Source organism: Bison bison, unplaced genomic scaffold (assembly GCF_000754665.1).
Source record: "Bison bison bison isolate TAMUID 2011002044 unplaced genomic scaffold, Bison_UMD1.0 scf7180017864143, whole genome shotgun sequence".
NCBI lineage: Eukaryota > Metazoa > Chordata > Mammalia > Artiodactyla > Bovidae > Bison > Bison bison.
The window spans coordinates 5,610,347-5,632,573 of NW_011494715.1; the positions used below are offsets into that span (position 1 = coordinate 5,610,347).

General features: G+C 41.6%; 1 protein-coding gene across 1 annotated transcript in view; it reads left to right on the top strand.

The window, feature by feature from the left end:
- Window positions 1-22,227, top strand: part of KIF13B (kinesin family member 13B) — a 194,849-nt gene that overhangs the window by 114,264 nt on the left and 58,358 nt on the right. The window contains exons 21-31 of the mRNA XM_010840317.1: window positions 3,226-3,396; window positions 4,853-5,010; window positions 5,996-6,128; window positions 10,527-10,673; window positions 11,285-11,314; window positions 12,800-12,899; window positions 13,460-13,586; window positions 14,425-14,480; window positions 16,484-16,608; window positions 18,083-18,259; window positions 21,065-21,157. Of these exons, the coding sequence (XP_010838619.1) occupies window positions 3,226-3,396; window positions 4,853-5,010; window positions 5,996-6,128; window positions 10,527-10,673; window positions 11,285-11,314; window positions 12,800-12,899; window positions 13,460-13,586; window positions 14,425-14,480; window positions 16,484-16,608; window positions 18,083-18,259; window positions 21,065-21,157 (1,317 nt within the window). The remainder of the gene's footprint in view (window positions 1-3,225; window positions 3,397-4,852; window positions 5,011-5,995; window positions 6,129-10,526; window positions 10,674-11,284; window positions 11,315-12,799; window positions 12,900-13,459; window positions 13,587-14,424; window positions 14,481-16,483; window positions 16,609-18,082; window positions 18,260-21,064; window positions 21,158-22,227) is intronic.

Sequence of the window (22,227 nt, forward strand, 5' to 3'; positions counted from 1 at the left end):
TTCTATCATCGCTTCATTTATTAGCTGGAATTGTGCTATAGAGTGAATCTTTCTGTCAAGTATCTTGCTATTCACAGATACAGTTTTTATCAGAGAGGCAGGATGAATACACCACTGTCTCCCTTTATTGACTACTTTTAAAAATAAATAGTTTTCCTTCTAATATCCAAAACTGACAAGCGAGGGTTTTTTGGTTTGTGTCTTCTTATCATTATATAAACTCTTGGATTTAAATATGCTTGATAAGCTGTGATCTCTTGTATTTATTATCTGCATCGAGGCTCAAACAACCCCATCTTTGGCCTAGGGGAGCCTCTTCAGTGGGCTCCTGGGTCCTTTCAGTTCAGTTCAGTTGCTCAGTCATGTCCGACTCTTTACGACCCATGAATCGCAGCACGCCAGGCCTCCCTGTCCATCACCAACTGCCGGAGTCCACCAAAACCCATGTGCATCGAGTCGATGATGCCATCCAACTATCTCATCCTCTGTCATCCCCTTCTCCTCCTGCCCCCAATCCCTCCCAGCATCAGGGTCTTTTCCAATGAGTCAGCTCTTCTCGTCAGGTGGCCAAAGTATTGGAGTTTCAGCTTCAACATCAGTCCTTCCAGTGAACACCCAGGACTGATCTCCTTTAGGATGGACTGCTTGGATTTCCTTGCAGTCCAAGGGACCCTTTGACACAACCCTCACCCCGGAGGCCGTGCCAGCCTTCTTGCCCTGGTCTCGTGCAGCCCGTACATTTCTCATCCCAGACCTGGAATCAGCCGTTTCTCCAAGGAACTGGATTCTTTCCAGGAGGAGGTGGTTTTTAGAGACGATAGTCTGACATGTAATAGCTTTTTGCATAAAAGGAAGACAAATAAACTATATGACAGTAAAATATTTGTGGACAGAAACAAAAGAAACCCGTTTGGGGACACTGAAGTTATCACAGATGAGGCATTCCGTGGTGGTCAGTGGTAAAGCCTTCGCCTTCCCTTGCAGGGTGTGTGGGCTTGATCCCTGGCCAGAGAACATGTTTTTGGGCCAAAAACCAAAAGGTAGATCAGAAGCAATATTGTATCAGATTCAGCAAAGACTTAAAAATGGTCCACATCAAAAAATCTTAAAAGATCACAGATGTGAGTATTATTGGCCCTTAAAAGAAGACTAGATTTATTTTTCTGTGATGAAAAGTATGTACATATTAACATATTGATCATTTTAATTGTATTAAATAAAATCAGTATATTTGAAACTTCAAACAACTTCATTATCTCCCGAAACTTCAAACAACTTCATTATCTCCTGACGTTTCTGGGCGGTACATTTTGAGCAGCAGCAAGTCGAAGTCTGTGGTATTCTGCCACCTGGTGGTGATTCAGGCTTCTGCATGCAAGACCTTGAACCTGTGTTCTAGATAATCATTCCTGGTTTTGTTTATTCCCAATACTCTTTATTCCTGGCAGTCTCATTCTGAGAAGTTGCCTGTGGAGGAGAGTTCAGCATGTGAAATCTTGCTTTGTTATTCATTCCCATCTTGAGATTGATTTCTAAGAAGGAAAATTAGCTTTCAGATGGAATTCGGTCACAACGAAGTATGTACTGAACATCCATCCAGTCAGTGGTACTCCTGGTGGCGTTTTCAGGCATTGTGTTTCACTGGTGTGGTTAGTTCTCACACATCTATCATTAGGCAGCTCTCCTGTTTTGTACAGAAGAAAAACTGAGCCTGAGGAAACTAAGGATTTAAGTCATTTGTTTAAAAACAATTACTGTTAAGAAGTGGCAGAGATTTATCTTTAGATCTGTGTCCTCCAGAATCTTGCAGTCTTCCCAAATACCACATTGCCTCAACTTAAAGAATAGAATAAGTATTTTAAACACTTAATGAGAAGGGGACGGTTTTTAAATGAAAATTTTAATGAAAAATTAATACCAATCGCTCTTTTTGGTTTGGACAAATAGAATGTGCTGGTTGATCATCTTCCAGAGCCTGGGCATTGCCCTCTAGATGTTTCACAGTCTTGTTGCCATCATAGGAAAAACTGAGTAAGAATCCCCATCCATTGCTTACCCATCATGTGCCTGGTAGAGAAGAAAATAGTCATTTGCTTTGCATTGTTTTCTGTGTCATTGTTGGTACTTCCTGAAACAGTAAGATTATTTTTGTGGTTATGAAACTATGTAAACTTCTGCCACATTCAAATCTGTTTTTGTTAAGTTTACTCACTGGAGGTTTCAAGTGTATCATATAGCGTGCAGGAAGTGACCAAGTGAAGGGTGTGAATAAATGCTCAGTGCGCGGTCTCATGGAGGTTGGCCTCGTTGATTGTAAAGTCAGAATTCAGTCTGGCTTAGTTACTTTTAGGGTTAGTTTCCTTTGCAGTTGGAGGAGTTTTATACTGTCACAGCTTATCACAAAAACTCCCGCTTAAAAATCGACCTGATGCTGCCTGCTGAAAGAAACGCACAGACTGTTGGCTGCTTTAAAACCCGTTCTAGGTATTTCTCCTGGGTCTGGTTTGTTTGGGGCCAATTAAACACATATTCTAGTTTTATGTAGCTATCACAAAACCCTACACCCCTGCAGCCCAAGGCATGTTTCCTTTGACCCAGCTCTCAGTCAACAACCAGCCAGTTGGTGGTGCAAGAGGGTGGTTAGCGGGCGCGATCTCTCTTTTCCTCCATTCACTCTCCAGATCTTCAACGCATACGTTCCCTGTGCTTCAGATTTTCCAAAAATGCTTCAGCAGCAAGTAACATTCCAGTTGAGAACCTTATTCCTTGTTAGACACTAAAATATCAGATAAATACTTTTCTGAATATTTACTGCTTACTGGTGTGCCCACTGTTTGCATTCTTCATTCATCATTCTTAACCCTGTGTCCTTGTGCTATATCCATAGTTGGCCAGGTTTATATCATCAAGTGGTGTTGATGTTGGAGAACTTTCTTCTTAAGATGATGATATAAAGAAACTAGAATTTTAAATGTTATTCTTCAGCCTGTAAATGCTTTAAAATGTCCACTTGTATTCAGTCTAGATTATTGCTATCTTAGGTCTACCTCTTGCTAAATATGGCATTTCACAGATGCAGAAATACAGCCCAGATTGAAAGGGACTGGGATGTGATCAACAAAAGCCAGCTATTAAGGGCATAGTCAGGACTGGAACCTGTGTCTCTGACTCAGAGTAGTTCTTGGAATTATCTGGGTTAAAAGCAGAGCCTTCCTTTTTCTTCAGGTGAAAATACTTCAAGCCACTGGGTTGCCACAGCATCTGTCCCACTTCGTGTTCTGCAAATACGACTTCTGGGATCAGCAGGAGCCAGTCACCGTTGCCCCCGAGGTGGACACCTCGTCTTCTCCCGTCAGCAAGGAGCCGCAGTGCATGGTTGTCTTTGATCACTGCAGTGTGAGTGTGTTTTGCAGACCTGGTCAGCGTTTAATTACTCAGGTCAAAGCAAAATAAAAATAACCCATATTTTATTGAGTAATTCGGTACCTATATATGTCTTAGGTCAGTTTCTTAGGGTGGTGAGAAAGAGAAAATGTTAGTCACTCAGTCGTGTCTGACTCTTTGCGACCCCATGGACTATAGCCTATCAGGCTCCTCTGTCCATAGAATTCTCCAGGTCAGAATACTGGAGTGGGTTGCCTTATCCTTCTCCAGAGAATCTTCCCTACCCGGGGATTGAACCCAGGTCTCCTGCATTGCAGGCAAATTTTTTACTTTCTGAGCCACAAGGGAAGCCCTTGGAGTCAAAGACTAATGTGTCATCAGTGCACAGTATGTACAGCTTAAACTCACAACGCTGTGGTCAGGTACCAGTAACACAGTCCGTGGGGTTGCGGAAGAGTCGGACATGACTTAGCAACTGAAGACAATAACAACAGCTGGGGAAAACCCAAACTACAGTGTCAGTGCACGTAACTCCTCCACCACCAAAAGTTAACTTTCGTGTGACTGTATATGTATATATGGTACCTGTCTCCAAAAAAAATCCGTGTTTTGTATAAGTTACTGGAAAAAGTGTCATCTGGGAAGGTTAAGAAACTATTGTTTTAGAGAAAGTGAAGATAGAAGAGACAAGAACAAACATTTTAGAGCTATCTTTCCCACAGCTCTATTTGATGACAGTGTTTTTTAAAAAAAAAAAAAACGGAGGAAGCCAGTTCAGAGGTCGTTTTGCCCACTGCTAATAACTAACAGAGCTGAGACTGTCAGATTCTAGATTCTTTTTTTCTACTTTGTCTCACTTGAGCTATCTCATTTTTTTTCAAGCGAGAGAGGTCTCTCAGTTCTAATCTATTTAGCATATCAAAAGTCTTTCTGTTTTAAAGATTGAGAAAGAGGAGATTCTGTGACTTTTAAAAATAAATTATTTAAAAACTCAATCCTAATCATTACTAGAGACTGTTTTATATCTTACAAAGATGGACAGATTTTAAAAAATCAGTTGAATTTTTTGCACAATGATAGTCATTCTTTCTTACTATCAGAGCATTAACTTCCTAAAAACTAGGAAAAATTGTCTGTCCATCACACTGCTGTCTTACTAGATGTAAATCAGTGTTGTCATTCTTCATATGATTATTTATGCTTTCAGAATATTGCTCTCAAAATAGAATACAGTGCTGGTCTTTCACAATAGATTTTTCAAGGTGTAGAGTTTTAAGAAAAGCTGGAGTGAAAGTTAAGGACCCTGGGCCATCTGGGCATTCATTATGGGCATTGGATGACAGTTTTGTGCTGTAACTAAAACCTTCTCTTACATTTCTCTTCTCCATGATGAAGTGAGGATATGATGTGAGGTGTAAGTAATCAGGTCACTGGAAGGTGTTTCTCTTCTGTACTTATTTCCTTTTAGGAGTTTTCTGTTAGCATCACTGAAGACTTTATTGAGCATCTTTCAGAAGGGGCGTTGGCAATCGAAGTCTATGGCCATAAGATGAATGATCCTCGGAAAAACCCAGCCCTGTGGGATTTGGGGATTATCCAAGCAAAAACACGCAGTCTTCGGGACAGGTAAATTTGAGATATCCATCCATCTGATACCATTTATAATTTTTTAAAAACTGCTAGAGATTAATATTGCCACTTTATAAAGATTACCACTTCCTGAACATTTACCAGTATTCCAAGGATAGATGATGTTATGTTCACGGTATTAATAGCACAGTTAAACTTCCTTAGAGGAATGAACTTTTGAAGACTGATCGGAAAAAGTTAAGAAATAGGTAGTTAAGAATAAAGAGTAAAATGAATTTTTGGAGAATATGTTGCTTATTATTATGAAATAACTTCTAGTTAATCAACTGTAGAGAAGATGAATCAGATATTCTCTGGAATTCAGAATTTCTTATTTTTAGCTTTATCTCAGAGTTCTTTTCAAGTTGCATCAATCATGAAAGGAGGAAGGCTTACTTGTTGACCAATATTTGAAACAGAAGAGTTAAAAGGAAAAGACTAAAAGAGCATATATTTGTACTGCCTCTAATTAATGATGAGAACTAGATAGTCTTCCTTCTGTTTTTTTTTTTTTCCATTTAAAAAGTTTTAGCGAATACTAAATTAGACACAGAGATTTTTTTGTCCTGATTCTCTGAGGTACTTGATACTCTGAGGTACAGCAGAGGTACTTGTCGAGCCACCAAAGCGTACAGCACTACCCCTGTCTATGAAAAGATCATCCCTGTGAATTGCTTCTGTAGTTTTGATAACAATGCTTAAATTTTTAAATAACCACACTGATATAGTTTGTAATTACCACACCTTTATGAATGAAATAAAGGCATCATCTTTTAGTTCTGATACTGTTTGTTGAACTTCACTTTCAATCACATTTGCTAGGATGTACTTGTGTATTCCTCATTGAACCTCAGATTACTCTAATAACAGAGTTACTCTATTTGGAGGTCATTATCATTGCTAATTCTCATGGGTAGGGTCCTAAGCTGTTTGTATTGAAATAGAAATGTATGATTTTCCAAGAACTTCAACTATTTCCTAGGTGGAGCGAAGTCACCAGGAAAGTGGAGTTTTGGGTTCAAATCTTGGAACAGAATGAGAATGGGGAGTACTGCCCTGTAGAGGTGATTCCTGCAAAGGACGTGCCAACGGGTGGGATCTTCCAACTCCGGCAGGTAATGAAATTGCGAATGTTAGCATTGAATTCTTTGGTGTCATAAAGGTTAATATTGGATTCCTTTTAGTGGAAACATCAGTGATGATGAAATCTAGATTGGCCAAGATCATTTCTTCTGTTAAAGTCGTCTCTCACTTCATGTGTATTTTCTTTCATTTAAAAAAAAAAATGCTATCTTTAGTATTTAAAACCAACTTCTGTTAAGTTGAAGTAAGAAAAAGATAAATAAAGTGACTTAGAATTGAATTGTTGGAAGTAAAAGGAATATATCAAGCAGCATTAGAGCATTTATAAAGATGCAGAGAGTCCGTGTGATAAGGTGGGAAGAACAAGCACTGTGGAGTCTAATATGCCAGGGCTCGGTTCCAGCTGTCCCTGGCCTCGCTCTGTATCTGTGAGCAAGTTCAGCACCTTCTGGAATCTTGCCTCAGGTGTGATGTGCAGGGGATGATAACACTAGCCTTGTAGGGTTAGTGTGAGGATTAGAAACTAATTTCTAACGGGTATGCAGAGCCCATTGCTAGAGACTGGGGAGGCGAGAAGTAGGGAGGCCTAAAGCCCACCAGTTCTCTGCTTCTCCATAGACATCAATAGGGTGTCGTAGAATTCAATTCCATTTGGACCCTAACCCACCGAGAGTGAGCCTCAGGCCACAGATTTAAGGGCTCAGAGTTAATTAAGCACATGACCGCCTTCACTTCAGATGCTAGCTGGGGCCCTAGGTCACTTGCCTTTCTGTCTGACTTGGCTATAATCAAGGGTTCCTGCAACTCTCAGGTGGCATGATTTGCTGGTGTGTGTGCGCGAGCTCAGTCGTGTCTGACTCCTTGCAATCCCGCAGACTGTAGCCCGCCAGGCTCCTCTGTCCGTGGGATTCTCCAATCAAGAATACTGGAGTGCATTGCATTTCCTTCTCTGGGGGATCTTCCTGACCCAGGGGTTGAATTCGTGTCTCTTGTGTTGCAGGCAGGTTCTTTACCGAGCCACTGGGAAAGCCCTAACAACGGACATGTGAAATCAGGGCAGCTAGGTAGATGTGAACACCTGCCAGCAAGAAACCAGTGTAGCAAGTGTGTGAGAATTGTCACTTAACTCCAGACAGATGCAGTCTATAGTATCTGTGCTGCAAATGAAAGATGAGAGAGAACATCTTAATAGAATTTACATGTAAGACTTACAAACACTTTTTTGCTATTTACATGAAGTCAATGTTAAGTAGATTATTATATCCTATGATAGTTTACATACTTTAAAACAATAGTAAAATATTAGAATGGCTCAAGAAAATAAACATTGAAATCATTCAAAGCAAAATATAAGGTTAAAAGCAAAAGAAAGTTTGCTTAAATATTTCAGTTTCTGAATGTCTTGGGAGGAGGAAAATGATAAGCACTTGTTTTCTGACCCTAGTAAATGACTTGTAGCACATTCATTCATGTATGGACAAGGCACTACAAGCAAAAGGAAATTAGTTTAAATTGTAGTGTGAGATATATACATAAAATAGGATTCAGAAAGGCGTGAAGAACATCTTTTCCTGAACATCTGTTGAAACTATATATATCTACTTTGAATGCCATAGAGATTCATCTCCTGGAAGGCAAGACCAGATAATATTCTGTGGTTTGGTATAAATTGAATATTTAAGTGTTTGTCACGCTTCTGGCAGCCTTTATTGAAAGTGATCAAAGGTATTTTGAATTTATCAGAAAAGGCTTTTTTGAAGGATGTGTGTCTTGACTTGGATGGTGAAAGAATCATACCAAGCTAGAAAGGTTCTTCATATATAAATGGCAGAAATAGAGATAGAGGGTGGATTAGGCTCGTTTGTGTAGAACGTAATATATCGAAAGACCTGGAAAGCAGTAACAGAAGGGGTTATATAGGCTTGTGGGCTTCCCTGGTGGCTCAGTGGTAAAGATTCTGCCTGCCAATACAGGAGACATGGGTTCCATCCCTGGGTTGGGAAGATCCCCTGGAGGAGGAAACGGCAAACCATTCTCTTTGCCTGGGAAATCCCATGGACAGAGAAGCCTGGCAGGCTATAGTCCATGGAGTCGCAAAAGAGTCGGACAGGTGTTGGTGATTAAACAACATCAATAGAGGCTTGTGGCAGCTGGTTAATTCATGGAGGGCCTTGGATGGTAGGCATATTAGAATTTAATATTTTGGTTTGGCCAAAAGGTTCATTCGGAGAAGGCAATGGTAACCCACTCCGGTACTCTAGCCTGGAAAATCCCATGGACGGAGGAGTCTGGTAGGCTTCAGTCTATGAGGTCGCTAAGAGTCGGACACGACTGAGCGACTTCACTTTCACTTTTCACTTTTATGCATTGGAGAAGGAAATGGCAGCCCACTCCAGTGGTCTTGCCTGGAGAATCCCAGGGACAGAGGAGCCCCGTAGGAGGCCGTCTATGGGTCGCACAGAGTCGGACACGACTGAAGCGACTTAGCGGCAGCAGCAAAAGGTTTGTTCAGGTTTTTCTATAACATTGTATGGAAAAACTTGAACATTTTGGCCAACCCAATATTTCCAAGTTGGAACCTACTGTTCTTGAATAGGAAAGTTCCAGAGGAGAACTTAGGAGATTAACCATATGCTAGTTTTGTAGTTTAAAAATGGTGAAATAGCAGCAGTTACAAGAAATTCAGTAGGTTACACGTTCTGTCCAAGGCTTCTCTATGGAACATTAAGCCATTCCTGGGTCTTTTTCCTCCATTGCCCCTCTCCTTTTCCTGTGTCCTTCCCCAAAGTGTAGATACCCTTCACATTGGGGTACACATTCAGAACAGATCACTTTCTGTCTCAGCAAAGTAAAAACAAGAGGTAGCCAATCGAAATGACTAAACTATTTTAGACAATTAAAATGTTTTTTGAGTTACTTTCTTCACAAAATATCTGATACATAGTCCTTGGAAAATATTAAATCAAAGACATCTGCAACCCATCTCTTTCAATCTAGCTTGATAGGATCAATCATTGCCTAAGTTGATTTTCCTGATGATGCAAAACTCTTGGGAATTAAAATCCAATGGAAGAGGGGAAGAGTGACTCAAAATTACATATTCTGATTCTGTTTTTCAAATTCTATTTGACATTCCTAAAATTTATAAGCCAGCTTTGAAATCAGTGATTGGGGGTACTGGGAACTTTCTTTTAAAATGCTACTTCATTGTAAATGTTCAAAATCATGTAGTATTTATTGTGAAAATGTGCTTAAAGAAGGAACAGTGTCTTTCTGATCAGTTGTTTATTTTGCAACTTGGTTTAAAATTATTTTATTGGGCATTAGAATTCAGGATAATGTAATTGTTCTTATTAGTCTGATTACTTACTTTTTAAAGGGGATCTTTATATACTGAGTTTGGTAATCGGCTTTTTTAAAAAGAAGTCTAGTTAACATCTGCCACCATACTCTAACTTATATATCATGTATGTTTTTCTATAGCAATATTTTAATGATTACAGTATATATTTCACTAATATACTATAGATAGTTTATTTCATTAATATACTAGAGCTTGTGTTATGAATATTGTACATTTAATTTACACCTGGTTTTTTGTTATTATTCATAGTGCTGTAAGATTCTTTATGTGCATGTATGATTATTAAAATAGATTCCTAGAAAGTTGAATAGCTGAATCAAGTGAAACTTATTTTTTAAGGCAAACTGCCCTGCAGAAAGCTTTACCAATTTATATTCCCACCCACTGGTAAGTCACCTCAGTCGTGTCCGACTCTGTGCGACCCCTTAGACGGCAGCCCACCAGGCTCCCCCATCCCTGGGATTCTCCAGGCAAGAACACTGGAGTGGGTTGCCATTTCCTTCTCCAATGCAGGAAAGTGAAGAGTGAAAGTGAAGTCGCTCATTCGTGTCCAACTCTTAGTGACCCCATGGATTGCAGCCTACCAGGCTCCTCCGTCCATGGGATTTTCCAGGCAAAAGTACTGGAGTGGGGTGCCATTGCCTTCTCCACAGTGTCTGTAATTGCCTTTTTCATAAACTTTGGGCAATATTATAAATTGCCTTTCTAAACAATAATTACTAACTTAGTGAAAGTAAAGGTATTTCATGCTTATTTTAATTACTAGTTTAACATTTTATATTATTTTTCCGTTTAGTAAATTGAACATTTTGTATTATCTAGCATTTTGTATTTCCTTGGTTAGAATGTTTTCTTTTAATGTTTTTTTTTTTTTCAAAAAATATGTAAACTATAGGTTTGTTCTTGATTAGTTTTTTAATTTGTAATTTACTACTAAATGTGAAAGATACAGTACCTTGAAAGCTAAATGCTTTTCTCAACATTCGCCTGTAGGGGTCTCTCTAAACCCAAATTTTGGAGCTTAGACTTATTTTCAGAAACTCTTAAAAAATTGTGTGTGGTGCAGGGGCAGTCCCGGCGAGTCCAGGTGGAAGTGAAGTCTGTGCAGGAATCTGGGACTCTGCCGCTGATGGAGGAGCGTATCCTGTCGGTCGGCATCGGGTGTGTGAGAGTCAGGGCGCCACGGTCACCAAAGACCCACGAGACCGTTCATGTGAGTCTCAGGACAGCCAACCGGCCAGAGTCTTCGGGAACCTGTCAGAAAACTGCCTTCCATGAACAGTTCTTTTCAGTATTTTGTTTCCTTTGATATCTCTTTTTCTTTTCGTCCTCTTTTTTTTAAAACTGTATTGCTTTTGCATAGAATTGCTGCCTCAGACTGTTGGTTGTCCGTGGTCCAGGGCAAGCTGAGGGTTAAAACACCTCCGCCTCCGGAACTCCTCAGTGCGTGCTAGTCATTAACCCCCTCCCCCCATCACCCACATCTCCCCGGAAACCCCCTACTGGCTTATGAAGACTCTCTGCCAGCAGGTGTTTGATTTCCCCTGGGGAGTAGGACTATAAACCCAGCAGGAAAAGTATTGTACTGGCTCCTGAAAAGGTCAAATGAGTGTTCTTCACTTTCCTGTGAGAAGCTCGAGGTTTCACTCCAACTCCCTGAAAACTGTAAAATCGAGAGTGGGGGTGGAAGCTGGTGGGAGCTCAACAGGCATATTCATAAAATTAGAAAATATAAACTGTAGGGCTAGGTTTGGATTGTGTAGTGTAGCCTGATTCTTGGATAGAAGCTGGTTTCGGCTCTGCATAATATATTTTTCCTTTTAGGAGGAAGAGGAGGACATGGACAGCTACCAGGTAATGAAGCACGGGTTAGCCTCATCAAATTAGCTTGATTAAAGTACTCAATTACAGGTTCTCGAGTCTTGCCATCCTGTCGCTTAATAATTACACAATTAGTTTTGATTCAAGTATTGCTTTTTCTCAAGTTTTAAAACAGAGTCGAGAACCACCCTTTGTGACTGTTATCTCCTTTTCCAAACCTGGGGCTCCCCATCCAGGCCCTTACAGACCCATTTCTTCAGATCCTTTTCCTGTTTCCCCAAAAGAGTGGTCCCAGACTGGGCTCCAGTGAAGCTGCACCCCCGTAGGCGTCTTCAAGCCACGCCCCTAGGTGTCTTCCACACTTTAAGCCAGGTCCCCTTTTCCCATTTCTTGGAGTCATACAGATTTTCTTTCATTTTCTCCCTTGCTTCATTCCATACTCTCCTGCAAGATTTTGTTTATGTCTGATAAGTTTTATTTTGCCAGTCTGGTTAGTCATCATCTAGGACTGTCAGAGCTCTTTGGATCCTGAATATGTCATCCAGTGTCGTCACCCTCATGATTTGGCCTCATTCTAATTGGATAAAAATGTCTGCCTTCCTATAAGTCACTGATAAAAGCCTTGCATCGGAGAGGGTTAAATACAGAGTCCTGTGGCATGACCGTACAGACTTCTTTTAAGCTGATGTTATTCCATGAATCACTGTCCTTTGGATGTGATATTTCATTCGTCCGTAATTTCGCCCAAGTAGATCCATTGCACATTTCTCCATCTTGTCCACAAGAATGTCAGGAGTTATTTGGTTAAGTGCCTTAGTGAAACCCAGATACGCCCAGTCTGCTCAGCATTCCCCTGATCTACCCGTCTCGTAACTTTATTACAGAAGGAAATGAGGTAAGATGGGCGTGTAGTCAGGTGTTGACTGGTAGAGTTTAGTCTGTTGATAACACACTCCCCTCCAGAATCCCACAGAAACAAGGAGAGAAGCATTTACGTGATGTACAGAGACTGGTGGAACATGTTGAAGACTATAGTTAAGAAATTTGAAAAGTTCTTATGATGGTTCTAAAGGAAATAAATGTGAGGATTATCAAATAGTATTTGTGATTTTTGTGGGATCTTAGTTTGCAAACCAGGGATCAAACGTGCGTTCCGTCCATTGGAAGGCAGAATCTTAACCACCAGACCACTGGGAAGTCCCAGTATTTGTGACTTTTATCAGCAAAGAGACCTTGCAGATGAGCTCTGCTATACAGATACTTGAAGTTCTGTTCTATCCTTTGAGCCAACAGAAATGCAACTGGTTCTGGATATCAGAGAATGCCCTTTCAGGAATGGTCTTACTATAGGACACATGCTTTAATTTCTGAAAGTTTCTGTTCTTAATAATGGCTGAAGTCAACTTACAGTGATAACAAAAATGTTAGGGTGTAATACTTTACATCTTTGAAGCCTATTAGAGTAAGATGTACTGTCTTGACGACATATTTACTCTAAGTTCCTCTGTTTACTTCCAGGATCGGGATTTAGAGAGACTCCGCAGGAAATGGCTAAATGCATTAACAAAACGTCAGGAGTATTTAGATCAACAACTGCAGAAGCTTGTCAGTAAACATGGTACGAAGAGCAACTGGAACGTTTCCCTTCCCCCACATCAGAGTGTGGTTAATCCCCATTGGCCGTCACAGAAAGGAAAAGTAGATGAACTCACCCATCACGGGAACCGCGAGAGCACAGGAACGGTGCTGATTCGTGTCATATCCTTTCAGAAGGACGGTTCCCCTGTTCCTAATGAGGTCTTTGAGTAGGTCTGCCTTCCCCCTCAATGACGAGGAAGCAGAGTGTGTGCAATAAGCGCTGTCCCGCAGACATAACCAAGGAAGAGGCCAGCATTTCTTGGTTTCTGGTCTAGAAGCCCCTGAATCGTCTGACTCTCAAGATCATTTCTGTTTCTGTTCCTCTGTGGCCTTTGATGAACTGAAGGTGGCCCCTCAGTGAGAGCACACCAGCCCCGCCAGCCGGTAGTCAGTATTTTATCATGAGCAAATTTTCATCAGGAACTGGGGAAGTCATAAGTTGCTGGTGAACCCCCATCAGCCAGTACCTGGCATATGCAGAGCATACACAGGAGGAGGAAGTGGGCTACCTGTGTTTGATCCTGATTCCTAATGTTCTAGATAAGACAGAGGATGATGCCGACCGTGAAGCTCAGCTCCTAGAGATGAGGCTGACTCTGACGGAGGAGAGGAACGCAGTCATGGTCCCCTCGGCCGGCAGTGGGATTCCAGGGGCCCCGGCAGAATGGTATGGTGCAGCCGTCTGTCTTCCAGCATTCTCAGTGCTCCCAGGGCTGCCCACTTCCACTGTGAATGTTGCCTCTGCTTTGATTAATGGATGAGTCATAGCATATGGGGAAAAAAATTGTCTGAATTAGAGGAAGTGTTAAATTATTTTCATGAGTTGGAATAACTGTGCCCTAAAACTGTGTTTTATTAAGTAATATTGTTATTGGCCCAAGTAATTAAGATTTCTGAGAATCTAAATCAATATTTAGTACCATCGCATTTAGCATTAAAAAAAATAGTTAATATGTTAATTACTTGGGTCATTCCCTTAAAAGACTTTTCACTCCTGATAAAATTGCATCTCAAGGAGTTTTTGATTTTGGTGCTGGCCTAAACTTAACTGTCAGCAGATATTCTGTGCCACTTTATAGAAATTAAAAATATTGAATTAAGCCACATGGGGCCCTTAGATATATAACTTTGTAAGAAGGTACATTTAAACAAGGGAGCTTCAACTTCAGTTTTAAACAGGTACATGTGTCTCCTGAGTTCTGGTGTCAGAGTGTATGATAATTTACACGAGAGCACCGGAGAGAAGAAAGAGTGGTGATAGTCAAGTCTTTGTGGCACCTCTCATGTGAAATTATAGCAAACGCAGTACCCAGCATTATTATCGGTTGACCTCTAATAGCTCTTAATATATGAAAGCTGAGATACAAAGCATTGGCTTGGCCAAAAAGTTACTTTGGGTTTGTTATAACATCTTATGAAAACCCAAACGAACTTTTTGGCCAAGCCAATACATGCCACCGAGAAAGGCTGCTTTGTTTGAGATGCTGTTGTCCGTTATGTTTCAGGACCCCCGTTCCTGGGATGGAAACGCACATTCCTGTCATATTCCTTGACTTAAATGGTAAGTGAGGAAGTCCCTTCTGAAGGCTTTCCTCTGAAAACTTCATGTCTGAGGAACACCTGCTGTTGTTCAGTCACTAAGTTGTGTCCAACTCTTTAGCGACCCCATGGGCTGCAGCCCGCCAGGCTCCTCCGTCCGTGGGATTTCCCAGGCTAGAATACTGGAGTGGTTTGCCATTTCCTTCTCCAGGGAATCCTGCCAACCCAGGGATCGAATACGTGTCTCCTGCACTGGCAGGCAGGTTCTTTACCCCTGAGCCTCTTGGGAAGCCCAAGTAACATTTAGATTCTAACCAGGTATGCAGATAGGCAGTTCTGCAGGCCTGAGGTTCAGGTCCGTTTTATGTGTGCAAAAAGACTCTAATACCTCAACAGAGAATGAATTTCCTGTAAGCTTAATGTTTTTATAACAGTGATAGGTATGTTTCATCGCGATGTGTTCTCTCCCTTCAATTTAGGATGGTAGTAATGTTTTCCTGCACTTAATTCTCAGGAAGAGACTTCTCTCCGGAAATGACTAATAACTAGTGATGCTCGTGTAGTGTGTTTTCTTTTGTCTGGTGTCTTCTTAGCGTTATCTAATGAATTTGTCACTTTTTCTGTGAGTTCTTGTGCCATCCATCCATGCATCACTCCCCCCGCCCCTGCACCTTTTAAAAATTACTGTCATTTTTTTCACTCTTGTGAAATATTTTGGATACAGCTCCATTTTACATATATTCTGTCTGAGGAGAGAAACTGAAAATGAAAAGGTAAGATTAAAGAGCTAAAAATAATTTAAAAGTCAGCATTTAAATGCCAAAGACATCTGCAGAAGAACCGTGTATTAAAAATGAACTATCCTAAACAGACAAGCGTGGATGCCCTCCTAGTTTTCTTTCACCCTGAGAGTGTGTTTCAGCATCTCAGGTATTTAGTGTCCTGTACCATTTGGCTTGGACTTAGCTGGTGACTCAGCAGTAAAGAACCCACCTGCTAGTATGGAAACCCAGGTTCAATCCCTGGGTCAGGACAATCTCCTAGAGGAGGAAACGACAACCCACTCCAGTATTCTTCCCTTGAAAATCCCATGGACAGATGAACTTGGCGGGCTACAGTCCATGGGGTCACAGTCTGATGGCCTAGCAACTGCATGCATGCACCATTTGGCTTACTTGGATGCGTGGGTGATGTTTACATACGCAGGGAGTCAGGGAAGAACACTTAGCCACTTGCACTGTCTGTCCACCCGTCGGGGTTTTAAGGTCTTGCCATGGTACTTTATCCTGCCTTGTTCTCTTGAGCCTTGGAGACTGAAGGCAACTCTGTCCTGTCCTTACAGTAGGTTCCTAGATGGGTGAGGGGTGTGTACGTGTGTGCAGGAGGGCTAGAAAGTAGAAAAGAACAAGCTTAAAGAAGACCTAGCAGTATGGATATTCCAAGACGGGAGAAGCACCCTGTTCAGCCTTATGTCTGTTCTTGGTCCACGAAGCCCACGTCCTAGAAAAGAGACTTTCGATGCTCACCCCCAAGCTTAGATGGATGGGGAATTGGGAGGGTCAGGCTTGGACAGGAATAATCAGGGGACCACAGGGCAACCATTCCGTTGCCAGCTCATGTAGCCAGTAGATTTGGTTTGTTAAATTTACCTGTCAGATCATTGGAATCACTCTCATTGTCATGTCTTCAGTGCACTGAAAGACAGGGAATTGGGGTTATAATCCTATCCTTAACATTTATGGGTTGACCTTGAGTAACCTCTTGGGTTTCTTGGCTTCCATTGCTTTCCATGCAAAATAAGGCACGGAGGCAGGCAATTGGATTGAGAGAATTTTCCAGCAGCGTCTCCCATCTCAGATGTGTGAACTGTTTAATGGTCATCCTCTGTGTCATGTAAGATTTCAGAGCCAAAAGCAAATGAAATTTGAGGCAGGAGAATTCTGCTACTAAGCACATTGAAATGTAGCTGTTAGGGGTTATCCTTTAAAGTGATCTCCGTATTTAATGGAACTCCTCCGCTTTTAGCTGATGATTTCAGCTCTCAGGATAATCTCGATGACCCCGAAGCCGGTGGATGGGATGCTACCCTCACTGGGGAAGAAGAGGACGAGTTCTTTGAGCTGCAGATTGTCAGACAGCATGACGGAGAGGTAAATAAAGTGTAACTCGGGAAGACTGGGTGAAAAGTAGTTCCTTAAACCTTTCCCCAGGCCTTTGGGAACAGTCAGCAAAGTTATCATTTCAGTGCCTCCATTTCTCAAGAAATATAAACAAAAATCTTAATTGTGATTTCCGCGAAGAACGGAACCAGTTCCAGAAGGAAAGGACCAATCAGATTATGCCCATTCACTGTGACACGGCTCTTCCTGGTAAAGGATCTCTGTTAGTATTAGCAGTTCAGATCAGCAGTGGTCCACTCTCTGGGGAAATGCTCCTGACATACATGGAGGCAAAACAGCACGATGTTTGGCACTGACTTTGAAATGCTTTAGTAAAGACTTGTGAATAAGGGGGAAAAGGACTAGATGAAGCCAGATGAAAATGTTTCAGTCTGAGTGATTAAGCGGGGCTTAGTTTCTAATTCTGAGTATATTGGAAAAATAATGAAAGATTTTAAGGAAGAAAAGCCAGTGCAATACTTAGAAGGACATACCAACACTTAGCGTTATTCAGAGATGCAAAGCTTGAACTGGGGTGTGTTCTGTAAAAACAGTAAAACGTTCTGTAAAACAGTGGGCCTGCACCCTTTTTAATAAGCCAGTGTCATGAATGGCAAAGAAAGGCTAGGAACCAGCCTAGATGAAAGTGGACTAAAAGGACAGGACAGCTAAATGTAGTTTGAGGTCCCAGATCAGAACTGCTGAAACATCTGCGTATGGACTCTGTATTATTTAATAGTATTGTATTGGTGTTACATTTCCTGAATATGATCATTGTTCTATGGTTAAGTCGGAGGAGGTCCTTGCTCTAAAAAGATACTTGCTGGGACTTTCCTGATGGTCCAGTGGTTCAAATCTTGCCTTCCAATGCAAAGGGTGGAGGTTCGATCCCTGGTCGTGGAACTAAGATCCCACATGCCTCGGGGCCAAAAATCCAAAACATCAAACCAATGTAATATTGTAACAAATTCAGTAAAGACTTTAAAATTGGCCCACATCAAAAAATCTTAAAAAAAAGAAAAAAGATACTTGCTAGAGTGTTCAGGGATAAAGAATTACACGTCTGTAACTTACTCTAAAGTACTTTAGCAAAAAAAACACCTGAAAACAACAGCAATATTGAGTGTGTATGTGTTAGAAAGAGGAAAAAAGGGAAGATATTCACAGTTGATGAATTTGTATGGGAGAAACACAGGAGTTCATTATACTAAATTTACAGCTTTCCATTTGAGTATTTTTCAAAGTAAATTCATTTTTGCTGCCAACCAGGAGCATCCTGCTCTGTACCCGCCCAGGTAGGTACCTGAGGCCACATCTCCGGGTTCTGTGGTCTCCCAGGTCATGCTGCAGGCAGCACTGCCCTCGTGACTGGTCTGCTCCCCTTCGGCCAAGCCAAGACGTTTCCTTGTGAGGTTCTGTGTTTTAGGAGGAGGAGGTGACTCCGTCCTTCCCATCTTCTCCGCAGGTGAAAGCGGAAGCCTCCTGGGACTCCGCCGTGCACGGCTGCCCTCAGCTGAGTAAAGGCACCCCCGTGGACGAACGGGTGTTTCTCATCGTGCGGGTGACGGTCCAGCTCAGCCATCCAGCCGACATGCAGCTGGTATTGCGCAAGCGCATTTGTGTTAACGTTCACGGCCGGCAGGTGGGTCACTGACGCTCATTGAAGAGGTGACTTTGAGTCTGACGTAAGGCGGGGCAGTGGAAGGATCGCTCTGGCCTCTGACCCCACAGTCTCTGTGGCCCTCTGAGCTTTTCTCCTCCAGGCGACTGTGGCTGTCCCGTGCCCGTGCTTGCTTCAGTCCCGGAGCCCTTCAGCCTGACTGCCTCCTAGATGGCACTGCACTGTTACCCTGAATCTTTATGACTCCACAGTCACAGCTCTCAGCCCTTCTTGTGGGTGCCACAGAGCCCTGTCAAGGCAAAGTTCACTGTTTTGTCTTTGACTTTCCACCTGGTTCTGATAAGATGAGAAGTTCACTGCCGATGAGCTGTTGTTTGTGCTCCTCACCCTTGGTTTTCCATGCTTTCCTTTCTGTTCTGCTGGTTCACTGATTCATGTATTTGGAGAGAGTCCTCTGCCAAGCTTTGGGGTAAAAAGATGAATGAGAAATAGCCTGTGTCCTTAAAGAGCCCGTGTCCATTGGCCCGTGAGTGTGTATAAACAGGGGCCGGTCTTCCGTGGTGGTGGCACCGCTGTGCAGATGCTCGCCAGGGCAGCGGTACAAGAGCAGTCAGGGAGGAGGGGAGGGGGACATGCAGCTGCTCCGCTGCGGACAGGGGCAGTTGGCAGGCAGAGAAGGACTTTTTGGCTGCTCCCCAGAGAGGAGGAAATATACGTGCAGAGATGGTGAGGGAGGAATGGGCGTGGCAGGCTTGGGGACCATGAGAAGCATAGTCTGATGGTCAGAGTGTTCTGCAGAGGCCATGACCATGCCTGTCCACACAGTTGCAGCGAGATTATGAAGGACCTGGTGCCACATGAACCAGTTTAGTAGAAAACTTCTAGATAAGAATAGAAAGTACTTCTCATATTGGTTTTGCAAAGATAGGATTTGAGAGGTTGAGTCTAGGGATTCTTCTCAATATACTGGCTAAAACCAGACAGATGAAAGTAAATCTTCTCATTTAGAAGAGTACAGTCATGGTTGACAGAGTCCTAGATATAATCTCTACCCCTAAAAATTAATCTTTAGTTCTAAATGTCACACTGATATCAGTCTTTGAATGAAGACGGGCCGTAATGCTGTTAAAATTCAGCTCTTTGGCTTGGCGCTCCAGCATCAGGACATACAGGTCATGGGGTAGCTGCTGATGTACGTGCTGTGTCTCCCATTCACTCTTTTTTGAGAAATCTTTGAGGAATTGGAGAAAGACACGTTGCCCGAACTAGGGGTTCTGGCTGCCAGGTGTTGAGACTGGCCTGGTTCAACTACCAGCCCCCACAGAAATTTTAATAGAAAGGTGTGTTGTGAAGTCACCAGGTTTCTTATATTTTTTTTCTTTTTTTAATTAATTTTTAAAATTTTTAGACGTGAGAAGTTGCTGCACTCCCCCCTGGTTAAAATGATTTGATATCAAACTGAAATTGAGATGGTTCATTAACTAAAATTTGCTTTTCTGTAGTGAGAGCAGAGACTTCCTCATGACCCTAATACATGCAAGTTAGCTTCAGTGATTCCCTACAATTGGTAGATGCAAGGGGATGGGGTGGGGAGTGGGGATGGGTCTTAGTGTTCAGTGGGGACAGAGTCTCAGCTTAGGAAGATGAAGAATTAGGGAAATGGATGATGGTAAGATATGGATTGTGCAACAAGGTGAATATTGCATAGTGCCATTGAACTGTGCAGTTAAATATGGTTAAAGTAGCGCGTTTTATGTAACTTTTACCAAATTAAAAAACATTTAATAAAACAATAATTTCATACAAATAGAAAACAGAAAAGTAAGATAATGGCAGCTCCCTCACCTCCTCCTACCACTCATTAAAAGAAAACAAACTGTAGCTGTACTTTGACCAGTGTAATTGGTAATGGTTCAGCCTTGCAAGGCTGGAGTCAAGAGTGAAGGGATGAAATATATGCATTCTAAGAGGCTCTTGCATTCTTAGATGCTAAAATGTTCTTAAAAATTAACTAAAGATCACTTAATTATTATTAAATAAGTTTGTGAAAATACGTACCTCTGAGACCAAACAGCTTTTTGTCTGTTCTGTTTGGGTTTTTGTGTTTTTTGAAAAACCTATATCCTACTTTGCTTTTGCATGGGGAAAGAGGTTCAGTGTTGGTTTAATATTCTCTCTCCTCCTTATCTTTATTCACCAATTGTATTCTGCCCTCATCCCTGCTCTCTTCAACCTCTACAGGATGTTCAGTCTTAGCAGCATCTTCAAATGAGTCATCTATGCATTAATTCAACAGTTCAATTCAAAGCGTGCAGAGAGCGCAGTCAGCATAAACAGTGACCATGCACTCTTAAATCATTCTCCGTAACGACCCTGCTTTGGTCAAGAATTTAATGCCTGAACTTGTCAATATTCATAGTGCAAGATGTCCATCGTGCTGGGAAAAAAAAGGATTAAGAGTCACCAGCCTTTCTTTGCATTTTAGTTAGAAGGTCATTTTATTGTGTAGAAGTCAACAGTCTTTTTCTGTAGCCTTTTTAAAGCAGAGTTGAACCAGATGCCTAACGTGGTTCCAGAGTTTAGGATCTGCACTTTTCATGTATTCGGTCTGGTAAACGCAAGCATCATATAAGTGGGTTTGTTTGGGGGCACTAAGAACAAGTTGAGGAACCTGTATGTAGTGATTTGGGTTTTGACTTACATTGCAAATAATGTTCTTTTTCTTTTTGGCTAGCATGAATATGGTGTCTTTTATGTTGCCTCTTTGTTAATGAAAACTCAGTTTTTGAGATGGGAAGCCATATCTTCTCTTTTGTTTTTCTCTAGGGTTTTGCTCAGAGTCTCCTCAAAAAGATGTCACATCGAAGTTCTATTCCAGGCTGTGGAGTGACTTTTGAAATTGTCTCCAATATTCCAGAGGTGAAGGATCATATGAAATTGGAATTTACTAAGAGTAAACATGTAACAAGAGCTAACTCCCTGAAAAGTCACCTACCTAAGAAATACCATGAAAATGTGTATATAAAAGTGCTGTAGGCTTGTAGAGGAATTTTGTAATCGTAACTTGATTCATAGCACAATGTGTGTGCACGTGTAATACTTCTGTGGGCTTAAAAGGTTCTGGTTTTAGTCTTTTGTTAAAGAAGAGTCTTTTGAAAAGCAAATCAGCAGCATTTTACTCATAGAAGAGGATATAACCTTAAAGGGAGACAATACAGCATAATACAGAGTTCCAGGGTAACATATTGGAATCAGACAGAAATCTTGTTTCTGTCACCTCTTAGTGAAGTGAACTTGGGTAAGTTACTTTGAGCCTAAGTTTTTTCATTTATCAAACTGGGTTAGTAATACCTCCTATACAGAGTTGTTTTTTAAGGATTAAATGAGACAGTATACACAAATTGTACACATGTTAAAGAGTAAATTGTAATTGCTATTATAGTTAGCAATAGTATTACTATTAAATACTAATGGGGTAGTATTTTTTATACTTTTAATTATTAATTACTATTAAATACTAATAAATAGTATTTATTACTGTTATTTTTTTTGAGCTAATTGAGATGTGCATAGAAATGAAACAGATGGAACTGAAAATACCCATGACAGGCGCTTGCTAGAGAATGTAGTTTATATGCTTCCTAGTACTTATTCCCTGATTTAGACAGGTTTGTTCACCTGGTTATTGGCACACCTAGTAACCAGGCCTTCCTTACCGGGATAGGAGAAGTGAGGGGTCTAAGGAAAGGACTCTGACAAAGTGAGGAAGAGTGGTTCCCTCCGTCATCTTGACTATGGAGCACTGGGGAGTGAGTGGGGAGGTCCAGGCTGTGTTGCCCTTGGGGGTGGAAAATGGGACTGGGACCCTGGGGTGAGGACTCCCACCTACGCACACCGTCTCCCGTGCCTTCATACTCTTCATTCAGGGGCTCAGTGTCTGTCGATCGATTCTGCTGAGTATTTGAACAGTAGATGGACAGTATATATTT